This window comes from Haliotis rufescens, unplaced genomic scaffold (assembly GCF_023055435.1).
Source record: "Haliotis rufescens isolate VD_foot unplaced genomic scaffold, xgHalRufe1.0.p SCAF_46, whole genome shotgun sequence".
In the NCBI taxonomy this organism is placed as follows: domain Eukaryota; kingdom Metazoa; phylum Mollusca; class Gastropoda; order Lepetellida; family Haliotidae; genus Haliotis; species Haliotis rufescens.
Window position 1 is genome coordinate 2,059,955 of NW_025964179.1, and position 18,342 is coordinate 2,078,296.

Sequence of the window (18,342 nt, forward strand, 5' to 3'; positions counted from 1 at the left end):
TGCATGACGTCGATTCCAATTGCGTGGATCGATGCTCATGATATCACTGGATTGTCTGGTCCAGACTCGATTATTTACAGATCGCCGTCATGTAGCTGGAATACTGCTGAGTGTGGCGTTAAACAACAAACCAACCAACCAACCAACCTTGATTGTAATCGTAGAATTGTCAGCACTATACAGGTGTGCGTTTGTTTCATCAAAGTGGTAAACGTCCATCACTTGCACCTCTTTGGGTTTCCCTCCCATGTACAGTAACACGCCATGATATAACTGAAGCACCTATCAATGAGGCGTGAATTAAAATATACGTGTGTATGAATGTTTTATCAACGAAATATATCTACAGAAAAAATGCGGAAACGCTGCAAACTGGGGCAAACATGTAAATAAAAAATTGTTTGTGTTAGATCCATTTTATTCTCTTCCCACAAATTTGCCTCTCATAGTGGGCCAGTGTCATCCACTTTACACTTCGCTGACATTTTCCATTACTAAATTTTTATCAAAATACAAAATGTCAGTACAAGAGAAAAACCGTTATTGGCCATGAACGTAACAATGTCGTCGCATCAAAAAGAAACTCTTTCGGATGTACCTTGATGTTCGTGTAACTCTTTGATGTTCGTGTAACCCTTTGATGTTCGTGTTATCCGTTGATGTTCGTGTTATCTGTTGATGTTCGTGTTATCCGTTGATGTTCGTGTTATCTGTTGATGTTCGTGTTATCCTTTGCTGTTCGTGTTATCCGTTGATGTTCGTGTTATCCGCTGATGTTTGTTTTATCCGTGGATGTTCGTGTTATCCGTGGATGTTCGTGTTATCCGTGGATGTTCGTGTTACCCCTAAATGTTCGTGTTATCCGTTGATGTTCGTGTTATCCGTGGATGTTCGTGTTACCCCTTGATGTTCGTGTTATCCGTTGATGTTCGTGTTATCCGTTGATGTTTGTCTTATCCATTGATGTTCGTGTTATCCGTTGATGTTCGTGTTATCCGTTGATGTTCGTGTTATCTGTTGATGTTTGTGTTATCCGTTGATGTTCGTGTTATCCGTGGATGTTCATGTTATCTGTTGTTGTTCATATAATCCGATGATGTTCGTGTTATCTGTCGATATTCGTGCAACCCCTTGATATTCGTGCAACCCGTTGTCATGGAAGTATAAATATTTATCATGCATTTGCGTTATATATCTCTGACTATGTAATATATCTTCGATTCAATGGCAAAATGAAAATGGAGTATTTTAAAGTCAGACCTTCCTGCTCTTAAATGACGACTGAAAGGCTTCATTTGATTCATTTTAAACACATAAGCGGAGCCAGTTGATCGAACAGCCCTATTTTCAATTTCAAGTAATGTACCAGGTAGACCAATTTTATTTATAATATTGTTATTGTTGAACACAAGAACACTAGACCACATGCAACGCGTGTAAAAGGAAGGTTCCCACTGAATCACATTGTTCACTTTGTTCACGCCCTGACATGCATAGCCCAGTTTGAACACTATCGCACACTCATGGATCGCCGAGTATGATACAGTCTATTTGTCTGCGGGTGGTCATTTTGACCCCTAGAGTGAGTGACTATGGTCGTTTTAGCAATATTCCAGCAATATCTGGGCGGGGGACACCAGAAATGGGCTTCACATGTCGGGAATCGAACCCGGGTCTTCGGCGTGAAAAGCGAACGCTTTAACCTTTTGGCTACCCCCTCGACCCTTTGACCTCTAGCCATATCACCAATGTAGTAGCATTTACTATAAATGTTGACAAAGAAGACAGTTTCGGCGGAGACAGTAAAACTTCATCTGGTGGTCCTTCAGAATATAAGGATCTCGGCCTTTGTGCAACATGAAGCAACTCATTTGATAAAATTATCAAAAAAAGCCAGGAAAGTTGGATGGCGGTTTTCTCCAGGATACATATCCATGAAGTATTTCGTCATGTGGCGCAGAAAATTGCAAAACTTGTCATATTGTGTTAACTGATCCTGAATATACATCTAACTTTTTAAAACCGCTTAAAACCTTTGGAATACATCTCATGTTAAACTGAAAACGTTATCTATCGCATTGAATGTATCCTTTGTGGACTGAAGAGACAACATAAATTATCAAAACGAGTTGGCATAGATCCGACATAAATAGGAATGTTTGCATTTGTGTTTATTTTATATCTTAAATCCTTTGCGTGAGTTAGGATATCAGAAAAAAATACCAACTACATAATGGCCTTAAATAAACGCGACAAAATCCTTTCATGTGCCTAAATCTCTGCCTAAAGTAGAGTCGATTGTACAATTCCGACAATATCATGAAAAGCAGTCGACCTAATATGATGTCCATAGAAAAAAAATGGATTGCATACCGCTAGCGTACAGCAATGCCGTGTGGATGTAATAACAAAAAGGTATATGTATTGAGTATGTTTCCAGCATCCCATGATGTATCTACAAACAGTAAGACCCCACAACATCGACTGGAGAGTATAAGAAAGCACGAATAGAAAAAGAGGAAACAGAATTGGAATAGACCCATTCTGTTCCGGCCATCAGTCATCCAAAGTCTGGCTGCTTAACATGAGTGAGTGAGTGAGTTGGGTTTAACGCCGCTTTTAACAGTATTCCAGTTATATCGCGGCGTGTCAGCTTGATGTGGGAGGAAAGCCCGAAGTGATGCAGGTCTCAGACGTTTACCACTTCGGTGAAACCCACGAGCACGGGTATGGTGCTGACAAACCTAGAAACATAATTGGGGCGAACCGGGATTCGAACCCACAATCATAGGTTTCTGGCGTGTCCAAGGGACGCAACTCTGCACAGCGAATCGCGGCGCCTTAGACGACTGGGCCACCCGTGCCCCCTGCTTAACATGAAAAGTTTGTAGTTTCTCGCATTGACAAAAACTATGACCATCATATGTAAGCGTCTCTACATTAATTGTTTGATCAAGTAACTTTTTATCAGTGATGAATAACGCCACGAAATAGGCCAGTATTGTAACTGAGAAAGAAACCTGCCCAAACCATGTACATTCCTCTTGGGTACGGGATCCCAAAGCTGTTACAAATCTGTACAATGAGATATATGTTGCACGGTCCAACAAATGAAACAGCAAATCCTAGTCTGAAAGATTAGCCATGATCATGAATTAGTGTATCATCGATTTTATGTTTTATTTGCTCTTGTCTCTGTTAACAACTACACAGTGCAGTAAACTTAGTTGCGATTGGTGGATGTTTGTTGTTACAGCGTTGTCAGTGAATATTGTAACAACCTATGTGTGCAATCTTATAATAAATACGCGTCAAATTAGAAATTTGATGACATATCATCAGTGCTACACGTTTCATTGAGTGTGCCAGTGCGTGTCTAGTCTCTCGAGAACGAGATGCAATTAACCAGTTATGAACTGGGTAAATGAATTACTTGTATGTCGTAACATCCCTTTTAATCATACACAGATGTTTTTATAGCCCGGGTACCGAATGAATGGAGTATCACTACATAGCTTAAATCATTCATGCCGTTCGATTTACTTGAGTGAGGGTGTAGGTTGCTTTTAGAAACATTCCAGCAATATTACCGTGGTGGACACAAGGCATATGGGGAATCAAACCCGGGAGTTGAGCGACGAGCGAAAGCTTTAACCACTAGGATGCAACACCATCCCTCTATTATTACAAAACAAACACAACCTCATTAATCCAACTGATCCCATTGCTTAAGAAATAAGATTAACACATGTCTGGATTAACGAATATGTACATAGTAACATCCCACTGGTTCTCCAGACGTTGTAAACAGTAGTCGTATGCAGGTCACGGTCTATATCAACGGGCCTAGGATTTCACTGTATGGGTCAGAGTGTTCATGTTGTTTCACTTTTTGAATATATCCATGATGTGAGGCTTGAGGGTAGGTCTATTTGCCTTATTCGCCATGTACTCCTCCCTGTATCCGGCCTCCGCTGGACCCCAGTCATCGTCAGGACTCATGGCAAGATGGACACTCTGCAGATGGAACAAAATGACACTCACATCATGACTGCATGCAAGAGTACACCAACGCCTCGGATGTCAGATTCGTTCTCAATTTTAGGTAGGAGTTATAGTGATGAACAGATTGACCACCTTGTGATATGTGAAATTGAGGTAGTAAATCCATCAATGACCCTTTGTTTTCTTTCGACATTAGATCTCACTATTTATATTTAATTCGGAAAGTTCTTAAGGATTACATTGTTTCATAGGCATACTTAGAAGTTGACGGATAACAAGGAAGACACAATTTTATGGATAACAACTTCTTTAATACTGTAAAAACGACGTTTCGGTATAGATCCTTATACCTTTGACAAGCAAGACAAGTTGTGTTTACCCTTCTTAAGAATTGTTTTTCAGTTTTTGTGCGTTTGTCGAAATGGGTACTTTTGGTGGTATTTTCAAGAATCCGTGGAATGTGTATGTTGTTGCAAACATACACATTAAGCAAACCGAATTAAGGCAAATGTTCGTGTTCTTCCGCCTGGTGCGATATATGGGTTATTAATTTCCGTGCAACTACGAATCCCTGTGGTCTATGAACGTGGCTGTGAAACAGGGGATTGATGGTGCATCAATATATCGGCAAAAGTTTTAAAAAAGTCTCAGAAGAGACGACGCTTGTTACCTTCTTCAGGGAATTGGTCGCCATGTGCTTCCTGACAGCAATGACCATATAGACAGGTATGGGTAGGAGGGGCAGCACTGCAAGGAACCAGCCGATTTTACTGGCGTAGCTGGGAAACTCGTACTTGCCGTAGGTCGGTGGTTGGTAGCGGAGGAGGGTGAAGATGAAAGCAACCTGACACAACATCGAGGACACATTTCTTTTGACAAAGGTGTAATTGTGACATTGTTCAGAATACAACCTTAAAATGTAGTTGATGTTTTCATATTGAAATGTAATATTTGTTAATACTGTAAAGTATAAACCCAACATGATCATAACTTTGCATGCTGCAGATTTCACCAATTATAATTTGTAAATGGAACACAGAGATAATCTTACAATTTTCTTGGAACAAAATTAGGAGAGAACGATAACTTCTTACACACCCTTGGATGAAAACCCATTTGAGATAACTTGTATCAAACATATACGTGAGATCGAATTCTAGGCCCGTGATTGGCTACTCCATGATGGGCAGATTATGACATCCTTATTTCCTGAGGTGTTTCAGTCGATTTCACCTACGTCTGTGTCAAAACGTTCTGGTTTTGTAGTGTTTTTAATGTTATTTAATCTTCATAGCCTTGATACTGGTAAGCAGAAGTTGGATGACGTCACTCAAGGTGGATCATGAAAGTAGACAAAATAAGCATCTATTCGATGCTAAAATGGTTCGATTTTTGTGTGTGTAAGAAACAGATTTCAAAATCGTGTTTGTCATATATCATATATCTTACAACTCGCTTCAAAACATATATTTCAGGTTGGTAGTATCTGCCATACTGTAGTAATGTCTATGCATGGCATTATGGGTATCAGTCTCACCTGACATGAATTCAAAGATGAATCATGACTCCTACATACTGTATTACTTACCATCAAGGTTGCTGGCGTCACGAATACCAAGAGGATCTTTAGTGGTGGCGATAGTGCTTTTCCAGTCATCATCTCTACGTCCCTACTCATTTGTTTGATACCTGATAAAAACAAGATCCCTTCAAGTTGTCATATATGGCTATACAATCTCTCTTACCGGGTGACGGAGGTGGTTTTGTTTGTCTGAAGATTAAAATTCAAGGCCTCAGTGAAGCTTTAAAAACGTTTTATGGTAGCCACGTGGACATTTCCAAACATGACGCATCAGTGACAAAAAATGATATCCGATGTAATTAACTATTTTGATGTTCCCGTGTTTTATTCAGGTGAACAACTGACTTGCCTTTGCATGTGTTTGTGACGGGTGCCATTGGTGGAGCAGGATATTCTCACCTTTTCGCGAACACCTTGTACCATCACTTTTTGACAGTAATTCATAAACACGTGTTCATGATCACGTGTTCATGATCAAGTCGGAATCGCACGGCCTTTAATTCAGTGGATTATTCCCCCCCACCCCACGCCAACCCCCCACCCCCACCCCCAGGGGTTGGAGTCCGGGTTGGATCTCCATCACAGTAAGCTGGCCGTGAAGCGACCAAATCTTTCGATGGTTAGGTTCCAGGACTTAGTTGGGTGTGTGCCATCGTACCACGAGACGAGGGCGCTAACAATCTCAATCACTGGATTGTCAGGTTCAGATTCGACGCTTTACAGGTCGTCATCATATAGCTTTAAAAATGCAGGTGCGACGTAAAAAACAAACAGACAATGGATCATGACGTGACACACAAGGGTCGTATTTTTTAGTGCCATCTGTATACACACCATATATCCAGCCCACGGCAACACACTCCAGTAAGCAGAACACCATGGGAGCCAGGGACGCTGAATACCAGTCTAACAGCTGGAACATGTACGGCCCTCCCTGCAACAAGGTCAGACAAGTGATAACGTGACATCTCCTCCTACCTACATTGTGGCACTACTACTACTACTACCACTACCACTACTACTACTACTGCTGCTGCTACTACTATTATATTTCTACAACTGCTGCTACTAACAATGGTACTACTACTACTACTACTACTACTACTACTACTACTACTACTACTACTACTACTACCCATTCTTGACACTTCTACTACACCAACTACTACTACTGCCGCTAATACTATAACAACTACACTTGCAACTACAATTGCACTTTATACTACTCCTCCTCTCCTACTAATACCGCTACTTCTGCTTTACTAGTACTGCTACTACTACTACTACTACTACCATTACTTCTACTACTATGGCTACTGTCACTGCTGCTTTACTAGTACTGCTACCACTACTACTACTACTACTACTACTACTACTACTACTACTACTACTACTACTACTACAACCACTGTTACTACTATTATTTCTATTACCACTATTACTGCTACAAGTACTACTACTACAACCACTGCTACTTCTACTACTACTACTACTACTACTACTACTACTACTATTGTTATTGTTTGAATATTTGAATTTCATAGGTTAATCCACATCAAGTGCGTTTCTGATACGTACGTCATATTGTCCACTATTGACCTCTCATGTTCAATACCGACTTTGTCTGCTAGTAATGATAGTGCCCTCTGCAAGTGGCAATGCAGGGTTCGACAATAAACTACAAATAATTATGCACTTTTTCTGCATTTCGTCATAACAAAACCATTGGTTGCTAATGAAGAGATTACAATGTGAACACAAATACCCTTAGCCTGTCTCCCGTCAGACAACCACAGGGGTAGGGTCTTCGGGACTCTGTTTTCGCATCAGATGAGGTGAGGTGAAATGGGGTTTAACGTCGCGTTCAAGAGTATTGCACTTATATAGCGACGTGCATGCACGTGTATGTGTGTGTGTGTGGCTGCTTGTACCAGTCCGGACTGATGCCGATTTATAATGCTAGCACACTGAGATGCCATACCGCAGTTTAACATGAATACTCAGACTCAGTATACTGACTCCGAGCCGACCAGTCCTTGTTTTAGCCCCTTAATGCCGAGCGCCTGACAGGGTAACAACAAGTACCATCTTTTAACGTCTTTTGGTATGACACGGTGGGGGATCGAACACAGGACCTTCCGCTCTCCGGGCGGACGCTCTACCATTAGACCACGGAGGCGGCCGTTTTCGCATCATGACCTCATGAAGAGTAATTATTTGTATAATGATCAATACCAACATTCGCACTACACTGATAAGATAAAAGTCTCGCAATATTCCCCATGTTATGTATCCGTACATTGTCGCACCAATTGTATAAATCATACTGTAAAATCACCTGTGTGCAGAAAACGATTCCAAGAAGAAAAGCTATCAGGCAACACACTCCTGTTACAAGCCACCTCCGCTTTCCCAGCTGTCGCGGATACTCATCAACCAGAGCAGTGACGACCACCTCCATACTCAGGAACTAGAAGAAAGGGGGTCAGATGTGACCTATAAGGTATGAGTTCAGTGGTGACTGTATGCCCTTTAGATATTTTGTACGATCCTTTCTACATCATCATCAGTGGAATATGAATTTATAATCTAAGTTGTCAACAGATGTCATACCATTATAGTACATTCGACCTATTTGGAAATCTGAAGCAGGCGCTTAACTGACATTTCCTCAGAGGAATCCACCAAGATATTAATACACCACATGCATTTAACATCCCACAATAAACAAGCTTAAAACAAGAAAGAACAACGCCTCAAGCAAGTATAGCACGGAACTTACACTTATGACACTATAAATGGCCTGTTGGTTGGTTGGTTTGTTGTTTAACGCCGCACTCAGCAATATTCCAGCTATATGACGGCGGTCTGTAAATAATGGAGTCTGGACCAGACAATCCAGTGATTAACTAGCATGAGCATCGATCCACGCAATTGGGATCGATGACATGCATCAACGAAGTCAGCGAGCCTGTGAATACACATGACAGATCAAAAGCTGAATACGAAAGTTACATGAACATCTGACTGAACAATGTGTTCACGTACCTGTGAATCCAAGCCAACCATCAACAACATGAGAAAGAAGACGAATGACCACAGCTGAGGAAGTGGAAGTTGAGCCAGAGCTTCAGGATAAGTTACAAATCCCAAACCCGGACCTTCAACAGAAACATCTAACATATTCATCCATATAATACATGTCTTACCAATGTTTTTTTCTGTCTAGTGGTAAATGATGATCATTAAGACGTTATGCAAGTGATTGCAACATCTAGGCTTAAGCAATATTCCTGCAGCTCCAGACAGAGCTTTCAAAAGATATTATGGTGCCATGCCGTTGCATGTGTTTTTGGCGGGAACCACCGGAGGGGCAGGATACGCACACCTTTTAGCGAACACCTGCTGTCATCACTATGTGATGGTGGTCCATTAACACATGCTCGTGATATAGCCGGAATCGTACAGTCGTGAATATGGAAAGGGTTTTGTCGCTTTTATTTACATACCCGTCGAAACCACGTTTGCAATGGGAACACCCACTTTATGTGACATCACGCCGAGAATGGAAAATGTCACCATGCCAGAAACGACACTGCTTCCCTCAGACACTAGGGCCAGAATGAGGCAATCTCTGTGAATGTAAAGTATCCATTGAGTACCTCCACTCGGCCCCATATTTGTCATTTCAAATTTGAACGCGACTAAAATGTGGCCTTCAGGTTTTCCAACGATACTTATGTCCACAAATTTACAGCTAAATCTCGTAATACAGGTTGTCCTCATAACAAAATCCGGGTTAAGAAATTAATGGTACCTTTTGAGACGTTCTAATTAGTAATGTGTGGATTCCAAACAAACGCAGTTTCAATGTTTTAAACGTTCACATATACACATAAAAGTTCACTCGCTACAAGCTACAAGCGCTACTGACTCGTGAAGATCTGGATTAGAGTTGGTCTTCCGCAACCCATGCTTGTTATCAGAGGCGACCAAACAGAATCAAGTGTTCAGGCTCGCTGTCTTTGTTGAAGCATGTCATCGTATCCCAATTGGGTAGGTCATTGCTCATGATGTCATCACTGGATAGTGTGGTCCAGACACAATTATTTACAGACCAACGTCATGCAGCCGGAATATTGCTGAATGCGGTGTTAAACAACAAACCAACCAAACCAATCATTGTGAAAGGTTTGGTATGGGTTGATGACTGGGAAGTAATATACATTGAGTGAATGAAGGAAAGTCACATTCTGAGGTTTCTGATGGTGGTCGCAAATGGCACAGGTGTCTATATAACTATCACAGAGACATTCTTTGACAACAAACAAAACCTACTTGCTGCTCACCTGAGACATGGTTGATGGAACTTTTTGTAGCTCGCAGCGGTGCTAATCATCCCCCAGCCCGGCCCCAGGGAGTAGAACACCTGTAGAGACGCTTCCAGCCACACCTTAATTAAACGTAAATAAAATGAATGGTAATATTCTGAGTTGGTTGTTTTGTTTGTTTGTTTGTTTGACATTTTGTATTCCTTTCAAAGGGTTGTACATCAGGTTCCAAGGTTGTACAGTAGGTTTAATCAATTGTAGTGATCATACGTTACACATACATACATACATACATACATACATACATACATACATACATACATACATATACACATGATATGTTTCAAGAAAAGCATGAAAAGTTGTACCGATAGTCAGATATAAGCATTTACGATAGTGTTGCTAGTTGAGGCGTTTCTGATCTATAGCATTATTGTACAGGGCATGATTATTGTTTTAATTTGTGTAGGATTTTTTCCAATTTTCGTTCAAATTGTAATAGACCATTGTTTTTTGTGGCAATGAACTTTTCGATAATGGCTGACTCTTTTAGTATTTTCCTAAAATTATCAAAACTGCATAGTTTTAGCAATACATAATGAGTGAGCTGAATTTTATGTGAAATGCTATTAAGTCACAAAGAAACGTTGAATTGCTTTTCTTATAAACCTACTACCCCCTTTGCCTTTTGTATTGTGGGTATTTCAACTGTTGTGTTATACCATTTGCTGGATGATGAAAGTACTGAATCTAGATTTTGTTTGTTTGTTGTTTACCACCGCACTCAGCAAGATTCCAACTATACGACGGTGGTATTAAATAGGCGAGTCTGGACCAGAAAATCTAGTGACTGACATCATGAATATATTTCCCGTGAGGCGCCTCTTACAACAAGCATAGTCGTCTCTTACAACAGGCATAGGTTGCTGGGGATCAGTTCTAACCTACACCTTCACGGCATCTATGTCATATTCACAGGCACAATGACAAGGTAAGCATCGCCACCAATGTGGGTTTGTTTTGTTGTTTGTGGTGAGGGCGGTCTGTAAATAATCGAGTCTGGACCAGACAATCAAGTGATTGACATCATGAACATCGATCCACGCAATTGGGATACGATGACATGCATCAAACAAGTCAGCGAGCCTGACCACCCGATCCCGTTAGTCGCCTCTTACGACAAGCACAGTCACCTTTCACAACAGGAATGGGTTGCTGAAGACCTATTCTACCTCGGATCTTCACGGGTCCAGTCACCAATGATGAGTGATGTTGTGGTCATCAACACACAGTTTACCATTCACTTGGGAACGCAGGGAAGGAGATGCACAGGCAAGTTAGAACTAAATGATTATTTCAATTTTAAGAAAGAAATGTCACCTTTTGAAAGTTACGAGCTCCATTGTGGTTCAAGTGTAAGCTAGGTCTATCGGTTCAAGGGGAAAAGCTTAAACATTTCAAATTGGACGTTACCAATTTTAAAAAAGAAGCGTCGGCTCACTTTCCTTTGCATGAACAAATCTAAGTGTCCACACTTGCAACACACCTGTATTTGAAGCAGTTTGGGGAAATCCGGTACGACGTAGTATAGAAGGCCGTCTGTAGCTCCTGGCTGTAGCAGTGTCCTGATGAAGATTGCGATGAGAAGGATGTACGGCAGCAATGCCGTCACATACACAACCTGAAGTCAAGAAGCTGGCATCATTCAGCCTTCCTTGTTATACAGAACGTATATGACAACAAAAGGAATACAATGTATTTTTCCATTTGTCATTTAAGTCGAACCCCGTTGTCTCAAACACGGATCTGTCGAAACTCACAGTCTGGTCCGGGCAAACGCTTACAATGTTTATCATTACTAAACCCGGATGTCTCGAACTAAATGTGTCAATTCCCGGTTTTCTCGAACTCAATTAATCGTCTCAGGAGTTACAAATAACTTCCAATTTACCCTGTTGAACTAATTAAAAAAATATTATCACATCATATCATGGTATTCCAGTGATATGAATAACATGCATTCAGATCAAACATATAGAGGTGACGAATGCTTCCGTTTATATTGCTTATTACATCCTCGTGTTATGGGTGTTTGAGCCCCGAAAAAGTATTTCTGATTACGGGTCTAATAACAATCCCAATACACTGAAATTAAGTCTTACCTTTGAGAACACTTATTTCAGATAACACTTGGTCAGTCACATTACAGACAGGAAGTTTACAAACAACAGCCGATAAATCGTCGGTGAATGCGATTGTTCTGTATTTTACGCCGCTCTTAGCAATATTCCGACAATATCACGGAGGCGGACACCAGAAATGGGTTTCATACATTGTACCCATGTGCGGAATCGACCCCGGGTCCTCGTCGTGACGAGCAAATGCTTTAACCACAAGGCTACCCGACCGCCCCTGTGTGCGTTAGTGAAAAAAGAGGTATGTTTTCATAGCTTTTTGAATATCTTACCCTGGGCAGCTTAATTCATAACACAATTTCAGGGGAAAGTGGCGAACACGTTGAAGTCTTCAGTGGACTTTGAAGCGTCTACCTTGATTACGTCATTAAAAGCGTGATCACGTATTGTTGGGGCTCGAAAAGACGTGAAGCTCGAAAACAGGTGACATGGGGATATTATATGTCGTCTGATTGCAATAACGTCGAATCCGATGTGTCAAACCCTGTATATGTCAAACTATTTTTCATGTAATGAGGAGTTCGAAACAATGGGGATCGACCGTATTCAGGTTAGATATACCTTGCCAGCAGACTTGACTCCACGGATAAGACAAACAAATATTACAAGAAATGCAGCAAACAGACATCCGACAATGTGCCACTGTACAGACCCAACGTCCTCCAAGCCGGTGGAGATGTTTAGAACGTTGTACCTGCAAGGCAAACAATACCATTCACAGGAAGTCTGTCAAAGGAATATTGATAGACAATTCACGTATTATATATCCTTGTGTAGACAGCATCTGAGGCTCAGAAGACAAGACTAGGACAGTACACTGGTCACAGATGAGTCCAGGTTTCATCTGAACATATCTGATGGTCATGCAAAGGTCTACAGGCGTCCAGGAGAACATCTTCCCGAGGCAAGAGAGTTAACTGACTTTAAAAGTCCAGTTTCGACCCTTGCCGAACTAGGCTGGAATTACTGGGCTCGATCGTAGCGCCACCAGTGGCTATTACCAGTTACGTCCCTTTTAAACCTCTCCTATGGACCAATCAGATTCCATCACTTGCGTTTGCTACACACAAAGTGGTGGCGCCCAGCCAACACCATCTCATCGATAATCAATATATTTTGATAAAACATGTCTTACATCGCGAAATGCATCAAATCACGTAAGCACCTTGATTAAAAACATGAAAAGATTTTGTGACAACGAGTTGGCGGTGTACATGCAATCGATCGAAATCTGCACGACAGTTTACGAACCGGATTTCGATTTCGGTGCGCGAATTTTGATTGGACTCGTTAGTCAAGCCAAAATCTAACTCCATAATATCAGGCTAGTTCGGCAAGGGTGGAAACTGGACTTTTATAGTCAGTTAACCCTCTGGCCTCGGGAAGATGCCAGGAGAACGTGTCAGTGTTTGGTGGTGGACATGCAATGGTGTGGAGTAGCATCGCAACTCATGGGAGATCACAACTCATCACTGTTAATGTCAATTTGAATGGCACAAGCTACCGGGATGAAATCGTTCGAGATCATGTCCTACCCTTTGTGCAAAAACATTGGCGTAACATCACATTACAGCAGGATAATGCCCGCCCGCAAGTTGCACGTGTTGTAATAGATTTTTTGAGGCAGCGTAACATTGCTGTTGTTACAGATTTCTGCTCCACAGAACATGTCGGGATGAGATGGACCAACGCCTCTGACAGGACCAGAACCAGCCAGTAACACTAGCTCAGTTGGGCCAATCTTTAGTTGACATTTGGAACAGCGAAATCCCATTAATGTGCCGCTGCTGTCTCGCCTGTATTAACGCAAATGGTGGTCACACCCGATATTGACATTGTTAACGGAGTTGTTACACCGCTTCTCGTTTAGGGCGTGTCGCTCTGTCTCCTGTTACCACGTTTTGTCATCACATTTCTTGTGAGTGAGTGAGTGAGTTTGGTTTAACGCCGCTTTTAACAGTATTCCAGTTATATCGCGGCGTGTCAGCTTAATGTGGGAGGAAAGCCCGAAGTGATGCAGGTCTTAGAGGTTTACCACTTCGGTGAAACCCACGAGCACGGGTATGGTGCTGACAAATCTAGAAACATAATCGGGGCGAACCGGGATTCGAACCCACAATCATAGGTTTCTGGCATGCCCAAGGGACGCAGCCTTGCACAGCGAATCGCGGCGCCTTAGACGACTGGGCCACCCGTGCCCCCACATTTCTTATGATACAACATTGATAAGACGAATGACCAAAACTAATGTTGTTATTTTCAATAACTTAACCGTTACACCCATCTAAATGAAGCACAGTTATTGTTTTCATTGGTATATATAAGTGGAAATCTTACTGCCAAAACTCCTCGGCAGGTGTGTGAGCCAGGGTCACATTTTCCCACAGCTCGACTGCAATGATTGTATTTGTTGTATTCCCTGCCAGGGCTGTCATGTTACTGCTGAAGGTAGAATTGACACCGTCCACACACAGGTCGGTGTTCCAGCTGTTGCCACACGTTGTCCAGGGCAGGACGCTGGAGCAGGACCTCACCATGTAGTAGATGGGCCAGGCCACGAAGACGGTGTAAAAGGTCGTATAGAGGAATGTTATCAATAAAGTTCCAATGCCAATTCCTGTTGATAGCAAGAAAACGTTAATGTTTTAGAGACAATCAACACATTTATATTGTTTACTCGTTATCAATGACGTCACATGGTAGTGAGGGTTAATAATGATAATGATCCCAATGGACACTGCAAACCTGCCACCATGAGCTAGAGGTCATGCTATAGATGAGGGTTCTCGAGATGAGATTGTTCACCATTACGAATTTTAGGATATTCCCAAATTCAAAAAGCGTACAAAGCATTTTTTTGCCGTCAATATTTGCCTTGTCAGGTGAGGTTAAATGGAGTTCAACGTATATATTGACGTGTGAATGTGGCTACTTGTCCTAATGCATGTCCAGTGAGAGGGCATATCTCACAGTTTATTCTGAGTGAGTGCGTGAGAAAGTTTTATGCTGGGCTTAGCAATATTCAAGCCATACCACGGCGTGGTACACCAGAAATGGTCTTCACACATAGTGCCTACAGTTTATACTGACTGTTCGTGTGAATCACTCAGTTCATCATATAATGTTTACCAATCTGACAAACTAGGTATGACGACCTCATACCGATGCAGGTGGTGAGGTGAGGCGACATTGTGTCAAGGTCGCACATGACATACTCAGATACAGGATACTGACTCCCATGTCGACCTGTCCTTGTTTTTTGACCGCCTCCGTGGTCTAGTGGTAGAGCGTCCGCCCGGAGAGCGGAAGGTCCGGGGTTCGATCCCCGGCCGCGTCACACCAAAAGACGTTAAAAGATGGTACTTGTTGTTACCCTGTCTGGCGCTCGGCATTAAGGGGCTAAAACAAGGACTGGTCGGCTCGGAGTCAGTATACTGTGTCTGAGTGGGGTATTCATGTTAAACTGCAGCATGGTATCTCAGTGAGCTAGCACTATAAATCGGCATCAGTCCGGACTAGTACAAACAGCCACTCACACACACACACACGTGCATGCACGTCGCTGTATAAGTGCAATAATCTTGGACGCGACGTTAAACCCAATTTCACCTCACCTCACCTGTCCTTGTTTTAATCTGTTCATGCCGAGCATCGGGCAGGGTAACAATATTCAATCTTTTGATGTGTTTTGATATGACGCGACTGGGCATCAAACAACTCACCAGGCAGACGCTCTATTTACTACATCACAGAGGCATTGAATATTCAAATGAGATCACCTGGAAAAAAATACTTTTTATACTTTTTAGCTCCACACATTGACGCAATTTGTGATATTCCCAATACGTTAAGATAGGTGTTTCCGTATATGTGGGTGTCTCTGTAGACAAACATGGCTGTAAATCATTTGGCACCATATGATAAAATGGGGCGGTTCACTAAAACCTTTATTCATATGCGGTTTCATTGCAGTTTGTTTGTTTGTTGTTTAACGCCGCAATCAGCAATATTCCAGCTATAAATAATTCGATCCACGCAAGTGGAAAGCGATGATATGCATCAAACCAAGTAAGCGACCCTTAACACCCGATCCCGTTAGTCGCCTTTTACGACAAGCTTTATCGCCTTTTACGACAAGCATTGGTTGCTGAAGACCTATTCTACCCCGGATCTCCATGGGTCTTTGAAGTAACAATAGATGTTATTCATTAATTAATTCAAGAATGTCACCATGTGATATAGAGAGAATTATCCTCGTGGGTCTCCGTGTTGTAGATATCATGTATTAACCAAAAACATATTATTCACACCACAGGCTCACGTTATACAAGTTGGATTCCTGACATATGGTATTTAAGATATGGAAAGACACTCGGTTAATAATCGCTATTTGTCAGTAAGTGTAACCATGTTATCATTTTTGTAACTTGCTTGTAAGTTTAATGCTGTTTTGGCCATAAAGAGCTACATATTCAAAACATCACATTAATAAGAAAGAATAGTACTATTTCTACATTGTTGGTGTCTAATATACCAGTCATTGCAGATTTAGCAACCCACTGTTAGATGCCGTCATTTGTTTGGATGACGTCATGTAGATTTGATGTCATGTTTTGAGGACAAATCACAATTTGAATGATGGTATCACCCTGTATCTGGAGGAGAAATACCAGTCGACCATGGTACTTACTTACTTACTTACTTTGGAGATTTAACGTGCGCTTTCCGACTGATGCGTATTTCGCACACGGGCCCGGCCAGGCCATTTGATGTGTTTCCGAAAGGGGCGAAGGTGGTCTGTGCAACCCAAGAGGGGGGTTTTAGGGGTTGCTTATATAGAATTTGGGAATTTTGAGATTTGGAATAGATGCCGATGGGATTTGGGAGGAGAACTAAGGGAGCTGGGTATGGTGGATGTTTGTTTGTTTATGTGATTTTGATTTGGTAGGTTATTGTGTTTTTAGATGCGTTTTATTAGTTCCGTTTTTATTAAGAATACGCCTAAGGCCTTGAAGTTTTCTAGTTTATTTTGTGGGTTTAGTATTGCTTCTAGAGTTAGAGCCTTTTTTAGATTGAGGGTGGTTTGTAATGCGGTTCGATGTGTTAGGTAGTGTGTGCAGTGGATGAGTGCGTGTTCTGTGGTTTCTGGTTGTTTGCAGTGTGGGCAGTTACCTGTAGTGTGTTTTTAAAATTTTTTTAGGTGGTTATTTAGGTTGGTGTGTCCTGTTTGGAGTTTAGTGATTACTCTGTCGATTTTTTTCGATGGATGGAGAATTTTGGGTTTGGTTAGTGGTTTGCTGAGCACTTTTTTGATTTGGCTATTTGAGTTTAGATATAGGTTATGCCATTTTTTTGTGAGTTTTTGCTTGTTTACACTTTTAATTTCTGATTTTGAGATGGGTAAGTTTAAGCTTATTTCTGGGATTTTGAGGGATAGTTTAGCTGCTTTATCGGCGTTTTCGTTACCGTATATTCCTACGTGGGCGGGTATCCACAAGAAGGTTATTTGTTTGCCTGCCTTAGTTAGGTCGTTGGAGCTTTTAAGTATTTGATTTATTAATTTAGGTCGGTTTTTGGTATTTTTGTTTTGGAGGGCTTGCAGTCCACTTAGGGAGTCGGTAAGTATTAGGATATTTTTGTGTTTTTTGGATTCTTGATTATGGAGGGCTGAGGCCATGCCCATTAGTTCTGCCGTGAATATTGATTGGTTGTTTGGGAGTCGGAAGGATCGTGTGGTTTTAGTTGGTTGTGTGGTATGGACTCCGAAACCTGTGTGTTTGGAGGTCGGATCTGAGGATCCGTCCGTGTAAATGTGACACCAATGGTGAGTCGTCCATGTGTTATATACCTGTTCGTATTTTAAACTGGCTTCATGCACATTTATCTGGCTTCAATTTGTAAACTACATTTGTATAGCTTTGTACATACAGGTTTGAATAGCTTTTCCTGTTAATTGTTAAGTTAATCTCTGCAGCCAGTGCGTGTCAAAACACGGGGTTGTGTACTCGCGGTCAGATGACCACGGAGTACGCTGATCACTGTGTCGGATTTACGAGACTGATTAATGAGTGATTTCGGCAATTCGTTGCAAATTAGGTGTGTCGGAGTCGGAGTGCGAGAATGTCGGATTAACGGGACTAAATAGCACTGAATCAATCGGTTCCCATCATTTGTGTCGGATAAAGCCGAGTGTCGGATTAACGAGTGTCGGATTAACGAGACTTGACTG

At 41.7% G+C, this 18,342-nt stretch overlaps 1 protein-coding gene across 2 annotated transcripts in view; it reads right to left on the reverse strand.

Annotated features, from left to right (window-relative positions):
- Window positions 1-3,202: 3,202 nt before the first annotated feature.
- Window positions 3,203-18,342, reverse strand: part of LOC124141646 (sodium-dependent proline transporter-like) — a 50,044-nt gene continuing 34,904 nt past the window's right edge. For both annotated transcript variants that reach the window (XM_048383199.1, XM_046509677.2), the window contains exons 4-14: window positions 14,451-14,730; window positions 12,675-12,807; window positions 11,465-11,599; window positions 9,937-10,040; window positions 9,097-9,221; window positions 8,636-8,748; window positions 7,926-8,057; window positions 6,422-6,521; window positions 5,594-5,694; window positions 4,676-4,849; window positions 3,203-4,017 (exon numbers count right to left, since the gene is read on the reverse strand). In XM_048383199.1, coding sequence (XP_048239156.1) covers window positions 3,886-4,017; window positions 4,676-4,849; window positions 5,594-5,694; window positions 6,422-6,521; window positions 7,926-8,057; window positions 8,636-8,748; window positions 9,097-9,221; window positions 9,937-10,040; window positions 11,465-11,599; window positions 12,675-12,807; window positions 14,451-14,730 — 1,529 coding nt within the window. In that variant the 3' untranslated portion in view covers window positions 3,203-3,885. The remainder of the gene's footprint in view (window positions 4,018-4,675; window positions 4,850-5,593; window positions 5,695-6,421; window positions 6,522-7,925; window positions 8,058-8,635; window positions 8,749-9,096; window positions 9,222-9,936; window positions 10,041-11,464; window positions 11,600-12,674; window positions 12,808-14,450; window positions 14,731-18,342) is intronic.